Source organism: Mchenga conophoros, linkage group LG23 (genome assembly GCF_057382185.1).
Source record: "Mchenga conophoros isolate Kocher_MC1m ecotype Shallow Benthic linkage group LG23, M_conophoros_male_GT1.1, whole genome shotgun sequence".
In the NCBI taxonomy this organism is placed as follows: Eukaryota; Metazoa; Chordata; class Actinopteri; order Cichliformes; family Cichlidae; genus Mchenga; species Mchenga conophoros.
In genome coordinates this window covers 46,064,740-46,087,898 of record NC_140547.1, presented here as the reverse complement: position 1 = coordinate 46,087,898, position 23,159 = coordinate 46,064,740, and the positions used below count along the sequence as shown (strand labels likewise).

The following is a 23,159-nucleotide window of genomic DNA, read 5'->3' as shown; positions in this document are numbered from 1 at the left end:
AAGGTCTAGAGGGATTTATCAGCATCATCCTGTCAAACTGGTTTTATGGTGGTTTTGATGAGAACAGATTATAGCTTGATCAAGAAGACCAACCGTCGAAGTCCTGTTGGGAAACCTTTGCACTTTTTCAAGGTGTGAGTATCATCAAGTGTAGCAGTGATGTCCTCATTGGTCGTTGACACAGTTGACAACTTGTTTGAGGGATGAAATTGTGGTGTTTTGGTCAGAAAGTTTATACTTGTAAATCAGACTGCAGAAATATTTCTGAAAATGTAGTGGTTTGTTTGTTTGTGGTTTGTTTGTTTGTGGTTTGTTTGTTTGTGGTTTGTTTGTTTGTGGTTTGTTTGTTTGTGGTTTGTTTGTTCATGTTTTTTGTTTGTTTTTATTTCAAATATCTTATAACAAGATGAAACTACAATTGTAAACGCAATTTGGTTTTTTGGTTTTTTCTCAAACTTAAGTAACTGAAACCTTTCATTGAACTACAGCAGAAACAGATTGGAAATGCCAAGTTATTCTAACACTAGTGGACTTGTTAAACAAAACATTTGTTTCACTTCTTTCTCAACATGCAGCACCATTAAGAACAGTGGACCAGCATAGTTGGTCTGCATGAGCACACTTACTGCAACAGGTGTACATGCTGAAACTGGTTGCTGGCAGCTGATGTGAAGAAATGTCTGGACACATCAAAAGTTTTCTTTTTCATTTTTTCCCTCCCTTGGATAACATACACATGGCAAATAAAAACATGTAACTAGGGTGACGTGAAGTGTGTATCATCAGGTTTAACTAAAATATAATGAGGCTGTCCATCTGTGAAGTAATCGTTCCTTCAAAAACCACTGTGACAACAGATTTTATTTCATTCATTTGATGGTTTTCTATTCTGTATACTGGAACTTTTTAATAGCCCCCCTGTCCACACATCCTTGACATGAGACTTTCTGCAGAGTTGCACATGATGAATGCACACAAAACTTAAAGTGTTGCTGTCATATTTTTTTGGATGTGGTTTGTTGTCATAATCAAGAACGTGTCTTATTTTTTTATTTGTTTTGTTGCTGATCGGCCATTGGACTGCTGAGCCTGCAGTGAACAGCCAGTCACTGACTCTTGATGCTAGAGCAAGGACAACTGAGCTCTCTCTCTCTCTCTCTCTCTCTCTCTCTCTCTCTCTTTTAAATAAATAATACGTTCGAGCTGTTTATGTTTTTGACTTGTTATGGACTCTGACTGGCAATGGGAGGGCTGGCGGACTCATATTATGGAGGTGGAGGGTAGACACATTTTGTGTGCAAGAGACCACATACTACAGTGGTGATTGACACAGACTTCAATGGACATTTAGGTGAAGGGAACAGAGGTTATGAGGTGTTGGGTAGGTGTGGTGTTTAGGAGAGAAATCTAGAAAGACAGATGTGGGGCAGATTTTCCAAGTGGAAATGGCCGTGGTGCACACATACTTCAAGAACAGGGAGGAACTTGTAGAAATATATGAAAGTGGAGGAAGCTGCACACAGGGCAACTAAATATTATGCAGAAGGTGAAATCAAAAAGACAGGAGACAAGGAGGTGTCAGGGAGAATGCAGCTATGCAGCATCAAATGGTAGTTTGAAGGATGAGTTTGGACATCAAGAAGAGGAAGTGAGTGAAGGCAGAGACATGCAGGAGTATAAACAGGCTCTGGGTAGTAGGGAAGACTTACCAGATGGCTGGGATAGTACAGCTTTATTGAGATAAACTGCCAAGAAGGGGTTTGACGTCTTCTCTGCACAGAAGAAAGGGAAAAAAGAAAAGTGATTTTGAAAGTATTTGAAGGAAGAGATTTACAAAGAAAAAGAAGTGTAGTTAGCGAAATGAAGAAAATAGACCAAGAAACTGGGAGGCTAGGCATGTAGCAGAAAGAGGTGACAAAGGAAAAGGCTCAGTGCCACGTATGTGAAGCTGGACCCCAAGGAAATGAGGGAATGAGACTTGCTAGGCAGAGAGTGAGTTTGAATGGATGTTCAAACCCCAAAAAAAAAGATATATTCACATAACATAGATTGAAAGAAGCTGCAGGTGGCACAGCAGCTTTAATGTCTTCCAGACAGGAAGTTTTGGAAAGAAATATCATCATTTCCCAGATTTTACTATCTTAGTGTTCTGTAACAAAATCACTGTTGTGCGCATGGTGTTAGAGATGATGATGATTACAAACAAACTTAATGTGCTAGTCGTGCTTTTCTTGAGGGATTTGTCCTTCCACCAGTTTTCATGTCATTGGAATCATTTGTATTCACTGATTCTGGCACTTATTTCATCAAACCAAACTCCAAGTAAATACTTTCGGCTTTTTGGTTTTGTCAAACGAACTAATGTAAAGAATGCCTGGCTGTGCACTACACCACGCAGTGGGAATTTGTCTTCTCCAGTTAAATTCAGGATTAACTTGCTTTATAACACAGACCTCAAAAGTAACCGTTATAACCCCAAACACAAGAAAATGTGATCTACAGCACAGTGAGAACTGGCAACGCTTATCTGGAGGGGTCAGAGTGAATGAACTGGACACCTGTAGAAGCAGGATTTGATTTCCACTGATTTCCTTTCCGATCCGATACCAAGTAAAATTCAGGCTGGTATCGACGATACTGATCTGATACGATACTCTGTACAAAAACTTATTTTTTTTACTCTATCTTTTATTTTATCTCAAATTATAGCGTCGTAATGATCACAGGACATCAGATTACTTGTTCTTATCACTTAATGATGCAGAATTATCATATAGAAATGAAAAACCTGAAGTTGTGGCTATTTGTTGCCTGCCTGCAGCATTAAAGGACTCCGTGAGAGACGTCTGTCTCGCCCTGGCAGCACCTCTCCCTCTCCTCCTCTTCAGTTCGCCTCAACATACGCTCGTCATATTCTGTGATATGATTCACTCTGAGGTGTTTGACCAGGTCAGCGGTGTTACCACAACACCTCACATTCTTGCCACATGTATGGCAAACCACGTCTCAGCTGTTCGTGGAGGTAAAATACGTCTGCACATGACTCTGTTTACGCTCAGCCATTGTTGTGAGTGTGCACGCCAAGGGGCCGGACACAATGACGGGTATCGGAGGAATCGATATTTCAGTATCGATCCGCACATCACTAGTTGAGATACGTTTTAAACTGGTCCAAAAAACAAATGCATATTTTCCCGAACCACTGTTCCTTGACTAAGGTGGATAACGTGATGAGGTCAAGGAAGGGTGTGACGGAGATTTGATTGAAAAACTTTGTCGTCCGTTAAAGTTTCACGTTGGCTTTTTCATCTTGAAAGCCCTCTCTGCTCGTGTCCAACCCGTGTGAACAATCATAGATGTGAGAAATGTAAACAAACCGTCCGCAGAACGCTGATCAGGTTATTTTAAGCGCAAGAAAACAAAAACGTTGCGCTCACCGTCGGCGTCACGGACGAGGCCTGGGGGTCCGGGCCCGTCCACAAAGGTCATTGTAACACAAATCATACGATTGCTAATGAAAATGCTATAAAGCTACATCGCAGATAAGTCTCTGGAGTAACAATCAAGGCCATGTTAGTTATTTGATGAATAGTATCTGTGCCACTCATGGCGCATGACTGAGGAGGACGTTGACCTCTGCAAGTCAGGAAAGTCTGCTACTCATTGTATAAATATGAGATTTTTTTCAAAAACCAGCCAGCCATCATCTCGGGAGGCTGACTCCAAAGTACCATCTCACTTCAAACTTGCAAAACAAGTCGAGTCGATGCGAGCGCACTGCTTGTTTCTAGTTAGTCTTTAAGGATGACAGCATTAGTCTGCTCCTTTGTATGAAAGAAAGTGAGTCGAGTCCATGTGGTCTGGCACCCACCCACATTTCTCTGCTAGTGATCCATGAGGACTCCACCTTGTTGCCAGTTCTCTTGTGTGGAAGCTTCAGGAAATGACAGCTTCACTCTGACGTGTGTGAGCTGTGTGAGGTCTGTGGTTAGAAGTTCACAGTGTTTGCTCTTTGTGTCGTCTGTAATATGCTCTATGGCTTTAAAAAAATGGCCACATGTTTCTGTAGCTGAATTTGTCCATCTCTGACCTTCTGAGACTGTATTTTCAAACAGGGCCGTTCTGACTTTTCTTCACCTTGTACTTCATTCTGCAAATGTTTTATACTCTATTAGAGTTATTACATTATTCTGTTATGCTATAAAATCAACCCCCATATAAGATCGTACTTAAGAAATACATTTAAAAAACCTTCCTGTGCAAATAACCCAAGTTATCTAGAAGAAATAAAAACTGCACCGCAAACCAAACTCAGGTGTTCGACCTGTTGAGCTCGGGAAACTAACTGGTGTTTCATTTTAGTGAGTGCTTTGTTAGATTCCTTCATTTGAACCAAATGAAGTTGATTAAAGTTGATGCACTGATGTGTTTGAAGTGTTTTGTTAGTTGCGATGGATCTCCTGCTGTCTTTTTTCCTCATTATTAAAAGAGGATTTCTTTGAATTTCAAACATCCATTTCCTGTTTATCTGGTCCCGGGTCACAGGTGCAGCAGTCTAAGCAGAGAATCCCAGACCTCCCTAAACAACCACTTCCTCCATCATATCCAGGACAATACTGAGGCATTCCCAGGCCTGCTGAGAGATATAACCTCTCTAGTGTGTCCTGGGTCTGCCCTGGAGACTCCTCCTCATGGGACATGCCCCAAACACCTCACCCAGGATATTTTTAATTAAAACATCACAAATAAGTCGTCAGGTCTGATGGTCACATTTGTGAGATTCAACCACCATAAAGCAGAGATCACACAGGACACACTGTGTAACCCTCAGCTCAGGTGTGTTCAGGACATTTGCTTGGAAGAAGCCGTCTGTGGATAAATCCTGCTCTCCACCTCAGCTGTCAGGTTTATCCAGAGAACGGCCGTCCTGACTTCCAGCAGCCCCACAGTCCTCGTTTCTAATAAACTGGCATCACTGAAATGAACTGTCTGCCTCGCAGTTCAATAATCTGCTCTTTGCCAATTTCCCAGCAGAAGCTTCCACTCATATCAGCATTTTTCTGTGATTCTCACATGAACTAAACATAAAAAGCTGAAGCCAACCTCAGAGTTCCCCGTAGTGAGGAAGAGTTTCCTCTGAGCCACAGCTGAGTTTGATGCGTCCACAAAGGAAGACTGACGGGAGGACAGACTCTGGGAGAAAGGCAGATATTAAAAGATATGAATACAAAGTACGCTGCAACAAACAGGACAGCAGATTATGAAGAGCGGTTAGACCTTCATGTGTCAGTCATTGAAATGTGATCAAAGTTACCTGTTTGACATCCTGATAGAAGAAAATCAGCTTCTTGGATCCGTTTGCAGCAAAGAATTCATGGATCAGACTGAACTGGAAGAATCAGACATTAATGACTCAAAGGTTCAACTCTGAGGAAGGATCACGTCTCTGAACTTACTCTGTCATCAGAGACGATGGCGTCTTCCACCGCCGCCTCCTCCAGGCTGCCGGCGTCGGCCAGCCTGCTCATCAGGTATTTATGTCGGGCATCCAGAGCTGCCCGCCGTTCCTCCTTCACGGCTCTCGCCTGTTTGGCTACTTCTCTCCTCGCCTCATTGGACAGCAGCATCGTCCTTTTACCAGACACCTGGAGAAACATCAGCTCAGTCTACAGACGCAGAGACCAGTGAGAGCTTGGCCCAAACATCTGCAGGTTTCTGAGGACCACGTTTGACCCTGACTGGAGGCATCGATTCTGAGTGTGACTGCCTAAACTGAGCTACTGTCCCCCCTCCACTGAGACGTTCTCCTGTGATGTGTCATGGGGGGAAGTGTTCCTCACGGTTGGACTCGTGAGAAGTTCAGTCAGTTTATTCAAACTTTAAAAAGACGCATTTTCAGTCTCTGGATTTCAGCAGAAACAAATGTGAACACAGCACTTTTTGATTGAGTATAAAAGGATGAAAGAGTCAGTGATTAGTAACATTGTTGCTGACTGATGCTGTTGTAGAGCTGTCTTTGGATCCTCACCTTCCTGGAAGCCTTCCCTGGATTGCTCATATATCATTAACTTGTTTGTGTTCAGTAGAATCAGGTGTTGTGGATGCAGGTCGTAGCTGTGTGAGGCCTGTACAGTCAGCGCTGTGTGAGCGCTGTGTAACGTTAGCTTAGACTTCTTTCTGTTGTTATCATCCTTCAGGTTAATGTTGTTTTCATTATGCATCACAGGAAGTGTGGGTGGCTGTTAGCCTCACAGCTCATGGAGAGTTGCTGCTGCTCTGCCTCCTTTTTGATGTTTCTGCTCTTTGTGGCTTTGTGTTACTTTGTGTCGTGTCTGAAACAAAGTGAGTCCATGTTACTAACTGTAGTCGGCTCTCTGTCTCGTGCACAGCTGACTGTTGTCTGAATGAAAGTGTTTTTGTACTTTGTGTAATCTGTTGGGTCTTTGAGGCCTTTTTAAACAGCATATGAGCCATATGTATGTGTGTATATGAAAGGTTGTTTGTAATACATCAAATTGTTGCTTATTCTAGAGCTGCTGCTGTGCCTGATTGGTCTACTCGCTCGAAACTGAAGGTTGACTTGATTCTTTTGGTTTTTTACATTTTGTCAATAAACCAACTTCTTTATGATTTGAACGGCGTCTCTGACGTGTCACAGGCCTGTCAGCTTTCTTGGTGATTGGTATAGATTTGAGCTTCATGCTCTGGCTGTTGTTGGGTTTTCCTCTTTCATATTAAAGCTTTTGTCCTACATTTGGCTCTAAAGTCTAATTCTAATCCCAGCACTGTGTCTGGGTGTGTGATGCTTGTTTTCCTGCTCTTTCTCATGAAACAGTCACAACATTCTCAGTCCAACTTTCACTCTTTGCTGCGTTTGCTGCAGCTGCAGTGAACATGGTGCCGTTTGCCTTTAAGAAAGTTGTGCACAAAGGCTTTTTCTCTAGCAGACAGCTGTGTGGCTAAAAGTCAGATCATTTTTTACCACCTCAGTCACACTGGACTGAAACAAGAGTGAAACTAGGAAGAATCAGAGTTTGTCCAGTGACTGCACTGATTTTCTTCATATTCACAAACTGATTCTAAGTAGTTGCATCAGCTAATCACCCGGACACTGAGCGTCCAACACGCTCCCTGAAGGGAAACGATTACATCCTCCAAACAATCACAATCTGTCTCTGAATGACTGGAATTATTCTCTGATTTGTCAATAACTGGAATTTATCAATGCAGACACGTTGCCAACATGATGAAGTCAGTCTGAGTCGCATCTCTTTGGCTAACTTAACTCAAGTGGTTGCCGACTATTCTGGTTCTATTCCCATATAACAGCAGGGCTGCTGAGCACCTCTGTCACTCTGCACTTATGTTCCCAGTTCTCTTTTGTGGAGGAATTTTCCAGGAATTCCTGGGACCAGCTTTCCATGAGAGACCCGATCAGGAGCGACTGTCCTGGACACTCCCAGCATCACAGGGACTCACAAACCCATCTACCACAGTGAGAAGACTGATGGTCACAGGCCCACATGTAGCTTTAGATCACACGTGTGCACTTCCTGTGGTCACTGCTGTAACTCTAGACTCACCGAGGGGCCAGTGGTTGGTGAGGCAGCAGCAGCTGAAGTCATGTGACTAATGGCTCTCAGCTTCTGTCCTCCTATTCGCCGGTGTCCTTCACCTGTCACACCTGGTCAAGAAAGAGTGAGAATGTTCAGAGCTTTAATGGAAAAGAATATTATTACATATAAAAGGCCTCTAACAAGTATTGTAGTGTTAATCAGGATGAAGTCCATCATGAACACTTCAGAGTGGTTCAGACAGTCGGTGGTTTCATCCACAGAGCCTCCAGTCTGCATATCAAAGGATCCTGAGGAATGACAGTGAAGCCCGAGTTCCCCTCATTACATTCATGTGTGTGACTGTGAGGAAAAGGTGATTGTATGAACGTGTGTGAGCGAGTGAATGAGGCTTGTATCAGAGTGGAGATAATGTCAGCGGCACAAGCTGGACGCTGCAGGTGTCACATGTGAATCTGTGCATCAGTGTCTGCACCTTTGTGGAGGTGAAGCTCAGGAGGTTTGGATTTGTTCAAAGCTCTGTCTGCTCCATCTTTCTTTCCCTCAGGCCTCTCCAGATCAGGAAGGAGGTCCTGTTCTCCTTCTCCCTCCTGGATTTCTGGATCCAGGGAAGGATCAAAGTCTCTCAGCCCAGCATCAGAGCTTCTGGCTGGGGGAGGACTGGAAGTTTCAGCTGGAGGCTGAGAGCCTGGATCTGCCATCTGAGTCACAATTCAAATATTCTCAGTAATCTCAAAAAGCAAGAGAAAGGTGCCATTTTCATGAGCAGTGGGTTATCCAGCAGTTTGATTCATGTCAGCAGCATTTAGTTTGTAACTGCTGACTCACCTCTGGCTGTGTCCTGCTCTCAGGGTCACAGTGGACACTGTACCTTTGACCGAAGCTGCAAAGACAGTCAGCAGGGGTCTGGATGCATTCAGCACCACGTCCTTGTCGGGCAGACACCTTCAGTGACAGGACAGACAGTCCAAAGTAAGGAGACGTGGGACACAGTGAAGACACAGAAACAGAAACCAGAACTATAATCACAAAACAAACTCAGAAACATAAAGAGTGAATCAGCTGATTCAGTGTTTGTGACAAAAACATGGATCCTGGTTAATAACTTTTATTTGTTTGTTTCTGTATTATTTTGTGTATCGTTCTTATGAGCTGTTGTTTTTTCAGTGAAATATTATTTCATTGTTTTAAGCTTTTTGTTGACTTTGAAGTGCTTAAGTTGATATTTTTGAACATTTAATTTGTTCGATTATTGTCGAGTCGATAAAACTGTCAAACGCACAGCTGCTTCCAGCACGGCCGGAGGAGAGGTGGCCGAGCAGACGCACAACACACACAGCTCACAGGTTTGCATTTCTAGATATTGCAGATGTTGCAGAAATTGAGAGTAAAGAACTCAGAGATCCAGCGCTGTCTCCTGCCCCTTATTTATACACCACAACACAACGACAGGCGTAACTCACACAAACGGGTAACATGAGGCTCAGATGCTTTGGACGTGTTCACATATACTGGACACAGAATGATGAAGATGGAGCTGCAGGAAGGAGGAAAAGAGGAAAAACACAGAAAAGATTCACAGATGTGGTGAAAAAGGACACGACAGCTTCTGTTTGTTAGTTTGGTTTTTCTTTATTTGGTAAAGATTCAGAAATAAAGAGAAGATCACATGTTTGAATATTATATTAACGTTCTGTAATTACAACAAGTTGTAAAATCTTTCCAGAGTGAGACAGAGACTGTGCAGAGACTGTAGAAGGACAGAGCAGCAGCAGAGCAGTCCAGATACACTGATGATCCTCTGTCAGATCCAGAGGGACACACAGGGCTGATGCTGGACTCTACATTGTGTCTGACAGTGGAGCTGTTCTCAGAGCAGTTCACTCTGCAGCACTGACAGTCATCTGCACTTCATTCCTCTGTCAGTCACTGCTGGATGAAGCTCTCCTCTCCACCTCCCAGTAACATGGCCCAGTCAGAGCGTCTCTACACACAAGCTGCTGCTGCTTCAACCTCTCTGGATCATCAGGACACAGCTGCTCCTCTCTCAGCACACACACCGTCCTGTTTAATGCCACAACCTCCACCTGCAGAGAGAAGGAGGAAGAGCAGAGGAGATAAACGAGTGTTTCCAGAGACTCTTCATCAGCTGTCAGTCAGTGATGCAGCACATCCAGTATAAAGAGCAGCAGGGACGTCAGTGCTGGGACTGTACTAGGACTCATTGTTGCTTCACTTTTTCTAATCTTTGGATTTTTATTGAAGTTGCTGAAAATGTTTTTCCCTCCTAGTTTGAGTTTGGACTTTCATTCATTAGAAGAACCTTGGTGTGTCCACTCTGAGCTCTGTAGGAACCCCAACAACAAGCCCAACAATCCAGATGGACGGTTCCAGCTGTTAACTGGAGGAATTCCATCCAAACATCTGCTCTCACTAAATTCTTCCTCACCTACAGACTGTGTTCTTCACTGCTTTAAACTTGGAAATCAATGCAGTCATTGGTCTGCGTGCTGCTTTGTTCAGAGAGCTGATTGGCTGTTGACAGTGTTTGATCAGAGCGTGTCAGCCGTTACTATGGTGACCATAAAGGTGAGAAACAGGAAGTGTTTGTGTCCAATCCTGAAGCCTGTCACCGTTCTCCTCTCACAGCTTCACTGAGAAGCTGCAGCTTTACAGGAAACACTGGATCTTTGTTTCATACTGACTGTGTTTAGTACAATACTGCTGACAGCACCACCCACTCACTCCATCACTCTACTGACCTCAGAGTCTCCAGTCTGTAGTCTGGACTCTGCTGAAGATCAGACAGCTGCTTCACATCTGGATCCTTCAGGTAGTTGTATCTCAGGTCCAGCACTCTCAGATGGGAGGGGTTGGACTTCAGTGCTGCTGCCAGATAATCACAGCTGATCTCTGACAAACCACAGTCCCACAATCTGTATAAAGAATGAAAGATGTAAGTTTATTAGACAAAGTGCTTGAAATCATTCAGTGTTTCATCATCTGTTCAGAGCTGAAGAAGGTTCAGAATGTAGAAGTTTAGAAAATGGAAACTCCAAACAGCTGAAGCCAACAGGAAGCAGCTTCAAACAGGAAACTGTGCAGAGTTTCAGACTATATGTCCTGATGCAGCCAGTTGGATTTTGGAGATTTGAATCTCTGTTCTGTGACTAAGTCCTTGAATCATTTCTTCCAGTTGGTCCAACAAGACAGACTAAGTATTGGACATGTGTTGTGGCTCCATCAGGGGAGCTTCTAAATGTGATGTGATGGCCCCTCTGGGTCTGTCAGGTCACAGCACTGAAGAGAGCTCAAACTGGGCACACAGTTGTTCCAGTCTGGACCAAAGACTCTATACTGGGACTGAGGGACTGCTTTGACTGCACCCACTGGGACTTTTGAAAGGCTCATGTTCTCACTTAGATCATCGATTTCTACTGACATTTCTTTCTGGGAAAAATGGGGATTACTTTGGAAACAGGAAGTATTTTCCCCAATAAGCAGCCCTGGATTAGTAAATCACTCCAACATGTTCTCAGGCAGAAGAAGCTGTCTTGTTATGAGGGAGAGAAGAAAAAGATTGAGGCACAGAAACCTGTTGAAAGAGAGATAAAGCAGCTAAAATCAGGTGTAAAAGTAAAGCAGAGGATGAGCTGAATAAAGGACACTCAAGGCTGGCTTGGAAAGGAATGAAGTCCATGGTGGGGATGCAGAACAAGGAGCAAAGATGAATGTGATGCTGAATCAGCAGAAGACTTGGACTCATTTGATTCCAGCTTTGATATCATTGATTTCAATGAAGAGCTTTGTGATTGTAGCAAAGGGCTGGTAGCTCTGAGAGTCCCACTGATGAGGTGTTTGTGTGGAAATCTCTTAGTGGGACCAAAGAGAGAAAAAGCCCTGGTCCTGATGCTGTGGGAGGGAAATGATTGAAGTGTGCTGTGAGGAACTGACTGGGAGATTTTCACACATTTTCCAGTCCTCCTTGGAACAACAGGAAGTTCCCAGCATATGGAAACAAAGGTTAAGTGTCCTATGGCACTCAGTGATGATGGTGCTGTGGCCCCACCACCTCCACCTCTTTGTAAAGGAACTAACTGTAATCTGAAGCTTCAAATGGAACTAAGACTTCCTCCACTAGGTGGCAGTGTCTGATGAGAAAGTGTTAGTGGAGCTGGCCTGGAGTCAGAAACAGGAAGATGCAGGATTTGGGCTGAAATGGGCAAAAGTGGTTAGCACTAGTGCCTTAGAGCAAGAAGGTTGTAGGTTGAAGCTTGTTGGTCAGCTGGGCCTTTCTGTGGAGGTTGGATGTTCTCCCACAGTCCAATGAAATGCTGCTTAGGTTCATTGGTGCTTCTACATTGGCTGTAGGTGTGGATGTGAGGGAGTGCTTCTCTGTCGCTCTCTGTTGGCCCTGTGATGGACTGCTCACCTGTGCAGGTGGACCACGCCTCTTGCCCTATGACAGCTAGGGCACAGGCTGCAGCCCTGTGAGCCTAAGCTGAATAAACAGTTAGCAAAAATGATCCATAGATGGCCTGAAATCCCCCAGTTAGCAGTTTGGTAGATAGCTATGACATGCTAATCCCATCCAGCAGCTGTATTCTACCTGTAAGCTGATCCCTGCTGAGCCAAAGCACTTTTTCATATACAAATTACAACCTTTAATAGAAACCTATTGGTCAGCATCTTATTAGCCTGCTGTTAGCTTCATTCCACAGAAAACTGAGAGAAACTAACAGAGTTGATAAAGAATAAAGAGAAATGTGCTGATTTAAAGCCTTTGAAGTGCTTCAGATGATCTCTGTCCACTTCTGTCCACTCATTCATTCATGTAAGCTTTCTAATGCAGCTTTGATCTTCACAGTCTGCTTGATGAAACTCATTCTAAACCTGAATGTCAGAGTGTTCCTCCTTCTCTTTCCCATCATTCATGCTGGCAGTGGAGGAGATTTGGATGTTGGACTGTGTTTTGGATGATGTGTGTATGTTTGTGTTGGACTGCTGTCTGTAAAGCAAACGCACATTTTGCTTTGGATTTCAGTGTCAGACAGACTTTAAGGTGCAATGAAGAGTTTGAGAGTTTCACAGTGAATTTTCCAGTGGAGGATTTTTCTTCTTCTTTGAAGGTTTGAAATGTGAACATTGTTCTGCTGCAGTCAATGGACTAAACCAGAGAAGAAGAAAACAGACTTTACCATGAAGATCCTCAGTGTGGATCAGTATAATATCAGCCTGATGTCTGCAGTTTAGTGTCAGCACAACTTTCACATCATATTCATCTCAGCACAACTAAAACATGCTGACTGACCTCAGAGTTTCAAGTTTACATCCTGGGCTCTCCAGGAAACCACACAGATGCTTCACTCCTGGATCCTGCAGCTTGTTGTTGGAGCTCAGGTCCAGCTGTCTCAGATGGGAGGGGTTGGACTTCAGTGCTGCTGCCAGATAATCACAGCTGATCTCTGACAAACCACAGCTCTTCAATCTGTATAAAGAATGAAAGATGTAAGTTTATTAGACAAAGTGCTTGAAATCATTCAGTGTTTCATCATCTGTTCAGAGCTGAAGAAGGTTCAGAATGTAGAAGTTTAGAAAATGGAAACTCCAAACAGCTGAAGCCAACAGGAAGCAGCTTCAAACAAACACAACAAGAGAAAAAACTCTGAATGTTTCACATTAAAGTCGTACATTTCTCATAAAAACAGGACAAAGACTTGAAAAAGTCGTGTTTTTCCTTCCAGGAACCACATGGCTTCACTTTTAAAGGTGAAGTGTGACAGAAATGGACATATTTGAAGTCCAACACCTTTTTCCAGTCACATTATTAAAGCAGACAAACTACAAGCTCATTTTCATTCCAACAAGTCATCTTCTGACCTGGACTAACAACACTGGTCTCTATGTGCAGCTGGCTGTGAGACCAGTGCTCAGGGAGCGTCTACAAAGTGCAACACTGAAAGAACATCACACACTCATTTGCTTCCAGCACTTTCACACAAACATCTACTGTCATTATTGTCACCAAACTCTGTGGATCCTTTATTGCAAATTCAAATGGGATCAAATGGTCAGACAAAAGAGGGTTATGAGGAAATATGATGAAATGTTGTGTATTAGCAGCAACTTATTGAATCTTTTTCCTCAGAAACCAAACAAAATGATTGACAAACATGTTTTTACAAACTCAGTGTTGGACTTGGATCAGCAGGATAAGCTGATGTTTAAAGGCATTTGAGTCTCGCTGTATGAGAGTCCAGTTCTTACTCAATATTTATGGATGATGTTCTTTCAGTGTTGCACTTTGTAGACGCTCCCTGAGCCTCACAGCCAGCTGCACATGGACCAGCTGACATTACCCAGCATTAGAGGCGGCTGTAAAAAATTCATGTTCCCATTTAAATGGTTTTAATTTGAATAAAACGATGTTGATTCATTCAATCCTGAATCGATGTTTAATATAAATGTATTTTGCCAGAATCTCAGGTTAAAGCTCACAAACTATTTCAACAAGCAGCAAACAGATAAAACAGTAAATGAGAGCAGCTAAACACACAAAGATGGAAACACAGAGCGTGGATCGTTCACTCGACGGCACGTACACGGACACGCCGTCGGGGCTGAAAGTGGACAGCTCACAGATCCTGAAGCTGCAGGTTTCATCTGTCTCCAACCAAAACTGAGTGAAGCAGCAGCAAAAGAAGATCCAAACTCTGCTTCACGTTTGATCAATATGCTCATGAATTCTCTCTGACTTTGGCTGTTCCTGCCTGCACAGCTCTCTCTCTCTCAGTGTACTCCAAGAACAGCTTCAAACATCTGTTTCTGCATCATTCACTGTTTATTAGCCACCAGTCTGCTGTTGTGTTCAGTGCTGTCGGCCTCTGACAGTAAAGCCTCATTTCTGCTGTTCCATGGAAACTTTTTAAAATGATGACAGATTACAAACTCTCAGCTGTGTCTGTAATCAAACCTCTGTAACTTTGCTTCACTTCAGCAGCATCAGCTCATGTTCACATGTTGCTTCATGGTTTGCTTCAGTTTTTGATCGACTGCAGAATATTTTGAAGGTTATCTGCTATAAAAAGCCAGAAGAGGAAAATCTGCTTCATGTGTTTCTGTTTGATCCTCAGTGACTTTGACACAAAGGCCTCTGCTGTGATGATCACACCTCTGATCAAGTCTCACAGTGTCACAACTGATAAATGATCAGAGTTAGAATATTTCTGACTGTCTGCTGTGTGCCGTGACCTTTGACCTGCTAAAGACAGTCAGCTGTGGATTATTCATTGTTGTGTCTGATACTTAGAACTGTGAGAAAGAAGCTACACAGTTAATCAGGGTCCCCTCTCTCTGAATCAGGAAAGGTGGGCAGGCCGCGTGTGGGCCGCGGGCCATACGTTGAGTATCACTGTTTGAAATGTGAACATTGTTCTGCTGCAGTCAATGGACTAAACCAGAGAAGAAGAAAACAGACCTTACCATGAAGATCCTCAGTGTGGATCAGTATAATATCAGCCTGATGTCTGCAGTTTAGTGTCAGCACAACTTTCACATCATATTCATCTCAGCACAACTAAAACATGCTGACTGACCTCAGAGTTTCAAGTTTACATCCTGGACTCTCCAGGAAACCACACAGATGCTTCACTCCTGGATCCTGCAGCTTGTTGTTGTTGGTCGAAAACCAGGAGGAGTCATTACTCAGGTCCAGCTCTCTCAGATGGGAGGGGTTGGACTTCAGTGCTGCTGCCAGATAATCACAGCTGATCTCTGACAAACCACAGCTCCTCAATCTGTATAAAGAATGAAAGATGTAAGTTTATTAGACAAAGTGCTTGAAATCATTCAGTGTTTCATCATCTGTTCAGAGCTGAAGAAGGTTCAGAATGTAGAAGTTTAGAAAATGGAAACTCCAAACAGCTGAAGCCAACAGGAAGCAGCTTCAAACAAACACAACAAGAGAAAAAACTCTGAATGTTTCACATTAAAGTCGCACATTTCTAACAAGAGTGTTTTAAAGACAGCGTCACTGATGATCATCTTCTGCCCAGTAAAACTTTGGTTTTCCTCATGTGAGTGTTAATGATGCACAAAGACTGTGAGTGCAAAGAGGGAGCGAGGAGGATGACAGAGAGATGGTACAGGAGCATCAAGAACCCGGCGAGGAAATGAGCAGAAGGACTTTGGAGCCTGTTGGATTGAAGCTTTCACAGAGACGTGTTTGACTGGACACCACCAGGACAGACTTTTAATCCCAGGATTTGGATGAGCTTTCTGTCTTTATGTTCACAAATGATGCTGTAACTCTGTGACTGTCCTGGAACTGTCAGCAGTGTGGTTACGTCCTTTTGACCTGAGTTTCCACAGCTCTTATAACAGCAGTGTACATTCAGACTGAGACACGCTTCAGTCTGTATGGACCTGTTTCTGTAGCTGCCACCATCATTCTACATGTTTGTACATCAGCTTATCAAATACTGTCTGCTGTCTTCATTTATTACTCTTCACCTGCTTCACTGTCACTGTGTGGGCGGAGCTGCCTGAGCCCCGCCCACACAGACACAGCTCCTCTCTGGAGCTAAACTTCTGCTTCATCTCCGCCTCTTTTCTTCATCCTCCACCTCTCTTTTCTCTTCTTCGGTGTTCTGCAGCCACGGAGCCTCACAGCCGTTAGCACGCCCATACCTGAGCAGCTAGCATTACCCAGCATGCCGTGCAGCAGTGTCAGTTTGTAAATGTGCAAGAATTCCTGCTCCAAACTGTTTCACAGAGTGCTGTGTGCCGTGACCTTTGACCTGCTAAAGACAGTCAGCTGTGGATTATTCATTGTTGTGTCTGATACTTAGAAGTGTGAGGAAGAAGCTACACAGTTAATCAGGGTCCCCTCTCTCTGAATCAGGAAAGGTGGGCAGGCCGCGTGTGGGCCGCGGGCCATACGTTGAGCATCACTGTTTGAAATGTGAACATTGTTCTGCTGCAGTCAATGGACTAAACCAGAGAAGAAGAAAACAGACTTTACCATGAAGATCCTCAGTGTGGATCAGTATAATATCAGCCTGATGTCTGCAGTTTAGTGTCAGCACAACTTTCACATCATATTCATCTCAGCACAACTAAAACATGCTGACTGACCTCAGAGTTTCAAATCGACATCGTGGACTCTCCAGGAAACCACACAGATGCTTCACTCCTGTGTCCTTCAGGTTGCTGTAGGTTCCACTCAGGTCCACCTCTGTGGGATACGAGGGGTTGGACTTCAGTGCTGCTGCCAGATAATCAAGGCCAATATCTGACAAACCACAGCCCATCAATCTGTATAAAGAATGAAAGATGTAAGTTTATTAGACAAAGTGCTTGAAATCATTCAGTGTTTCATCATCTGTTCAGAGCTGAAGAAGGTTCAGAATGTAGAAGTTTAGAAAATGGAAACTCCAAACAGCTGAAGCCAACAGGAAGCAGCTTCAAACAAACACAAACAAGAGAAAAAACTCTGAATGTTTCACATTAAAGTCGAACATTTCTAACAAGAGTGTTTTAAAGACAGCGTCACTGATGATCATCTTCTGCCCAGTAAAACTTTGGTTTTCCTCATGTGAGTGTTAATGATGCACAAAGACTGTGAGTGCAAAGAGGGAGCGAGGAGGATGACACAGAGATGGTACAGGAGCATCAAGAACATTAAAGTCTGGCGATTAAATGCCTCACTCCTAAATGACTGGCAGTTTTGTGAGTTCATACATACTGAACTAAATACTTACTTGGAGTTGAACACAACTCCGAAAATATCGCCTTTAACCCTCTGGGATTGCACCAAGGCATACATTAGAGGTCGCATAATATAATTTGCAAGTGCCAGGAAGAAAAGAAAAGAGGCTAGGCGGTGTGAATTGGAGGCCAAAATAAAACACCTAGAGCAACAACACAAAAAAGCACAGACAGCCAATTTGCTTTCCGATCTTAAAATGTTACGTAGTGATCTTAATAGTTTAATAAACGAGAAAATTGAGGGCAATTTCAGATTCACTAAACAAAAGTACTATGAACAGGGTAGTAGGGCTAGTAGATTGCTGGCAATAAGACTCAGGAAACAGCAAACTTGTAATATGGTCCAAAAGTTGAAGTCAGATCAAACCCTAATTACTAAACCAAATCAAATTGCAAGTTGTTTTGCCAATTTTTTCGAGTCATTATATAAAAATTCAGATACATGTAAAGATAACAATACACTATCTGATTTCTTAGAAAAGATCAATTTAAAAACACTGTCAGAGTCTGTAGCAAAGGAGTTTGATGAACCAATTCGACAACAAGAAATTTTACAGGTGATTTCAAACCTTAAAACTAAAAACAGTCCTGGCCCTGATGGTTTTATTAACGAATTCTATAAAAAAACTTAAGGACAAAGTCGCACCCTTATCACTGAAAGCTTACCACTGCGCTCTGGAGACTGGGACTATGGTGCCGTCCTGGAACGATGCTACAATTGTCGTAATCCATAAAGAGGGCAAGGACCCCACAAACTGTCAATCATACAGGCCAATCTCATTACTTAATACTGATTTGCGCATTCTCACCACGATTTTAGCCAAAAGAGTTAGTAAAATTATTACACAGGTTATAAATCCAGATCAAACGGGGTTCATTGCAGGAAGGCACCATGGGGACAATGTTCGTAGATTGTTGAACTTAATGTCCTTGTACAAGACCAAACAAGAAGAAACAATGATTCTGTCTCTTGATGCGCAAAAAGCATTCGACAGGGTTTCCTGGCAGTACTTGGGCCAAACACTTGAAAGATTCAAATTTGGGCCAAACTTAATTAAGTGGATACAGATTCTTTATTCCAACCCAATGGCGGCTGTACGGGTAAATGGAACAATATCAGCCAGATTTCCACTGGAACGTGGGTGTAGACAAGGATGCTCACTGTCGCCCCTGCTGTTCGATATAAGTATTGAGCCTCTGGCGCAGTTGATTAAAGCCCATCAAAGCCCTCCTCAACAACAAGAAGAGGGCTTTCAGAGGAGGTGAGGAAGGTCCAGGTGTTACTAAAGGACAAGATCAGAGAGGCTAAGGACAATTACAGAAGGAAGCTGGAGTGGAAACTCCAGCAGAACAGCATGAGAGAGGTGTGGAGGGGCATGAAGACCATCACTGGATTCAGGCCAACCAACAGCAGGGGAGCTGAGGGAGGTGAGAATAGAGCCAACGAGTTGAATCTGTTTTTCTGTTTTTTTGGGGGGGGTTTTGCCTGTCCCGTTTGGCTCTTTTGCCATCAGAATTGTTGTCTAAAGGCAAAGAAAGATGCCCAACGGATTTACTTTACCAAACTGACCATCCCAGCCTTGCCGTAATGGTCCATTTGATTCACCTTTTATTGTTTATTTTATTTTCACTTGCTGAATACGGGACAGACTTGACTGGGGGAAAGAAGGGGAGAAAGAAAGAGGGAAAGAGAAACAGCTGAGAAGAGGGACGGGGGAGAAGGGCAAAAAACAAAAACCAACAGAATGGGCAGAAAAAAAAATGCATATATCAATCACCTGGATCACCTGTTGAGAAAGAAAAAAGAGAACAAGCAGAAGAAAACAAGAGTAATAGAATAAACAACATCACAATGATATATGGGAATATGACAGTAAATACTAAATATTAAACATTATTGTGCAGCACATAAGATCAGCAGAACACAGTGTGCTTTGAGGTAGGAGCCAAAAAGGGTGTAGTTTGTGGGTGTGATCACCCGTGTGTACACCTGTGAGCATGGACGCGCTTGTTTTTAAAAGGTTCCTTCATGTAATGATCTGCTAGAGGGTGTGGGGGGGCCACAGCCCCGTCCTCCAGGGCATGAAGCAGGTATGGAGGAGATCAAAACTCCAGACATCCAGAGGCCCCCAGAACACAAGAGACCAAGGAAGACCAACAGAGGGGCAGCCGCGCCACTGTCCCGGAAAGAGCTGAGGAGAGTCCCAGATGAGGGCTCACCCAGCAGCCGTGGAGCAGAAGCCAGGGGGAGTTGCAGTGACGCGCCCGTGAGCTCCGCCGGCAGCCAGCTGTGCCTGAGTGACCGAGCCCCAGGCCGAGAGGTCGGGGGCACCCCACCTCCGAAGTGGCCCGAGCGAGCCCCAAGCTCCAGGCCCCGATAAGCGGCCGCCAAAGAGTGAGCCGGTGTGTACCTTGACGCCCATCCCCGGACACAAAGAACCACCAACGCGAATCTGTTTTTCAATAGATTCGACACCACAGTGTCTGCTCACACCCCCACAACCTCACCTGTAGTCAGTCTGGAATCCAGAGCCACACCACTGCGCCAGCCTCTCTCTTCACATGGCGCTGTTGCCTCCTGTGAGATTCCTGACACCTCTCCCCCACCCATCACCTTCACTCAATACCAGGTTGAGATGCAAATGAGGAGACTTCACTCAGGCAAGTCTGCTGGACCAGACGGAGTGAGTCCCCTCGTCCTCAAGACCTGTGCCCCCCAGCTGTGTGGAGTCTTTCATAAACTGTTTATGCTGAGTCTGAGTCTGCAGAGGGTCCCAGTGATGTGGAAGACATCATGCCTCGTCCCTGTACCAAAGACGCCACGTCCCAGTGGCCCCCAGGATTACAGGCCCGTGGCACTGACCTCCCACATCATGAAGACCCTGGAAAGGCTCATCCTGGACCAGCTGCGACCCATAGTAAGACCACATCTGGATCCCCTTCAGTTCGCTTATCAGCCTCGTCTCGGAACTGAGGACGCCATCATCTACCTGCTCAATCGTGTCTACACCCATCTGGACCAGCCGGCGAGCACTGTGAGGGTCATGTTTTTTGACTTTTCTAGTGCTTTCAATACCATCAGGCCGACCCTCCTGGGCGATAAGTTAGCAGCGATGCAGGTGGATGCTTCTCTGGTGTCCTGGATTGTTGATTACCTGACAGGAAGACCACAATATGTACGTCTCCCACAGTGTGTGTCTGACAAGGTAATCAGCAACACAGGGGCACCACAGGGGACTGTCCTCTCCCCCTTCCTCTTCACCCTCTACACCACAGACTTCAGCCACTGCACAGAGACCTGCCATCTTCAGAAGTTTTCTGATGACTCTGCGGTGGTTGGATGCATCAGCAGGGATGATGAGACAGAGTACCGGGCTGTGGTCGACTCCTTTGTCACGTGGTGTGAGCAGAATCATCTGCAGCTCAACGTGGCAAAGACCAAGGAACTGATCGTGGACTTCAGGAAGACCGGGAAACACTTGACCCCTGTTTCAATCCAGGGGGACAGTGTTGACATTGTGGAGGACTATAAATACCTTGGAGTACACATTGACAATAAACTGGACTGGGCTAAAAACACCACAGCACTTTACAGGAAGGGCCAGAGTCGTCTCTATTTTTTGAGGCGACTGAGGTCCTTCAACATCTGCCAGAAAATGCTGAGGATTTTCTATGAGTCTGTTGTGGCCAGTGCGATCCTCTATGCTGTTGCATGCTGGGGGAGCAGGCTGAGGGTAGCAGATGCCAACAGACTTAATAAACTAATCCGTAAGGCCAGCAATGTTGTGGGGATGGAGCTGGACTCCCTCAAGGTGGTGTCGGAGAGGCGGATGCTGTCCAAGATAAAGACAATGTTGGATAACACCTCCCACCCACTCCATGACATGCTGGTCAGTCACAGGAGCACGTTCAGTGAGAGACTGAGATTACCGAAAAGCACCACTGAACGACACAGGAAATCTTTCCTGCCTGTGGCTCCCTGTACAACGCATCCACTTAACACACTGTTTACTGCTACAACTACACGTTTCTTTTCCAGCTATTTATTAATGAGTGACTTATATATATATATATATATATATATATATATATATATATATATATATATATATATATGTATGTATTAGGGGTGCAACGATATTCGTATCGATATTGAACCGTTCGATACAGTGCTTTCGGTTCGGTACACATATGTATCGAACAATACAAAATTTGTAATTTATTTTATCAACTTTCTTTCTGACGATGCTGTCTGCATTGAGCGCTCAGTGAATCTGCGTTTGACTACTCCGCCTAGGCTGCACTTGTCGAGCGCAGATCCACTGAGCGCTCAACACAGACAGCATAGTCAGAAGGAAGAGCGCAGGGCAAGCTAGCGAGACAGAAGTTAAGCTCTCCTTGCAACATGGCAAATTGAACCTCCCCCACCCTCATTCAGATCTGGCGTTTGGAATTATTTTGGTTTTCATGTGACGTATGACCCTGAAGGTAAGTGCGTCATGGAGCTAGTGTGTTAGCGCAGTTAGCTCGTTAACGTGTTGGCCGTCTAGCCCGATGCACGGGGCGATCAGGGGTAGTAGCTCGTTAAAGGAGATTTGCCGTGTTGTGGCGTTAAGGTCATTTCAACGAGATTAACCTGAAAGCACTAGTGGGAACACAACGAATATGACTGCACATTTACTCCGACATCATCCTAGTGCAAAGACAAGTGGAAGCAGACAAAAACAACAAGCACGCATGCTACAAACTTTACCAGAGTCATTTAGACAGCCGTTAGCACATGATTCTCCTTATGGGGACCTGATATGTTTAATATGCTGCTGAGAATATAGCCCAGAAGAAGCGTATAGTATAGTTTTTATTTTGGAAAGAGACATTTCTCTGTAATAAACTCTCTTTTCCAAAGATGAGTGATTCCTCAGTCAGATACAGGGCTCGCAATATCGCTAGCCCGACGTCCTGAGGCTAGCGATTTTTCCAGTCGGGCTACCAAAATCTATCTCTGCCCTGCCCGTCGGGCTATTGTAGGAAGGAAAAATATATGTCAATGCTTTTGCATTCTTTCGGAAATGTAGCTGGGTAATTATGTCATTGGCATTGTTTTTTGCTTTCACTTTGCAATCGCGCGAACTGTGTGTAGAGAGCGACAGCACTGATTGGTGAGTGATGATAATTTGTGCACCAATTCCTCTGACATAGTCTTATTAATCGTTAGCTTACTATGCAAACATGACAAGTGAAATCTCCCGCAGCTTAAACATGTGAGAGGTTGATCGCGCAGAGAATCGCTGAGTGTTATGTGAGTGCGTGTGTAAAAGCAGCAGGATATATATTTTAGTTCTGCTGAGCCAAATAAGACAGGTCAGGGTGAAGAAGTGACAGCCAAAGAAAAGCTTACCACAAAACGGAGAAGTTATGACAAATCAGACTATAAGGCAAAAAGAAAGTGCAGCTTTATGGTTTCATGGACAAAATAATTTCTGTGGCTGCAATATGATGAGCTATATACAGTGGGGCAAAAAAGTATTTAGTCAGCCACCGATTGTGCAAGTTCCCCCACTTAAAATGATGACAGAGGTCAGTAATTTGCACCAGAGGTACACTTCAACTGTGAGAGACAGAATGTGAAAAAAAAATCCATGAATCCACATGATAGGATTTGTAAAGAATTTATTCATAAATCAGGGTTGAAAATAAGTATTTGGTCAATAACAAAAATACAACTCAATACTTTGTAACATAACCTTTGTTGGCAATAACAGAGGTCAAACGTTTACTATAGGTCTTTACCAGGTTTGCACACACAGTAGCTGGTAT

General features: G+C 44.0%; 2 protein-coding genes across 2 annotated transcripts in view; both read right to left on the bottom strand.

Moving 5' to 3' along the window:
* The window catches only part of LOC146548142 (ribonuclease inhibitor-like), a 74,807-nt gene extending 57,407 nt beyond the window's left edge, over positions 1-17,400 (bottom strand). The window contains exons 1-3 of the mRNA XM_085265030.1: positions 17,336-17,400; positions 16,710-16,889; positions 15,170-15,370 (exon numbers count right to left, since the gene is read on the bottom strand). Of these exons, the coding sequence (XP_085121156.1) occupies positions 15,170-15,370; positions 16,710-16,889; positions 17,336-17,400 (446 nt within the window). The remainder of the gene's footprint in view (positions 1-15,169; positions 15,371-16,709; positions 16,890-17,335) is intronic.
* LOC146548143 (ribonuclease inhibitor-like) lies at positions 8,399-13,114 on the bottom strand. Its single transcript, XM_085263805.1, has 4 exons — positions 13,098-13,114; positions 12,886-13,062; positions 10,337-10,510; positions 8,399-8,519 (listed from the first exon to the last, which is right to left on the bottom strand). Exons 1-4 carry the CDS (start codon positions 13,112-13,114, stop codon positions 8,399-8,401), a joined length of 489 nt encoding a protein of 162 aa, XP_085119931.1.
* Positions 17,401-23,159: the final 5,759 nt, after the last annotated feature.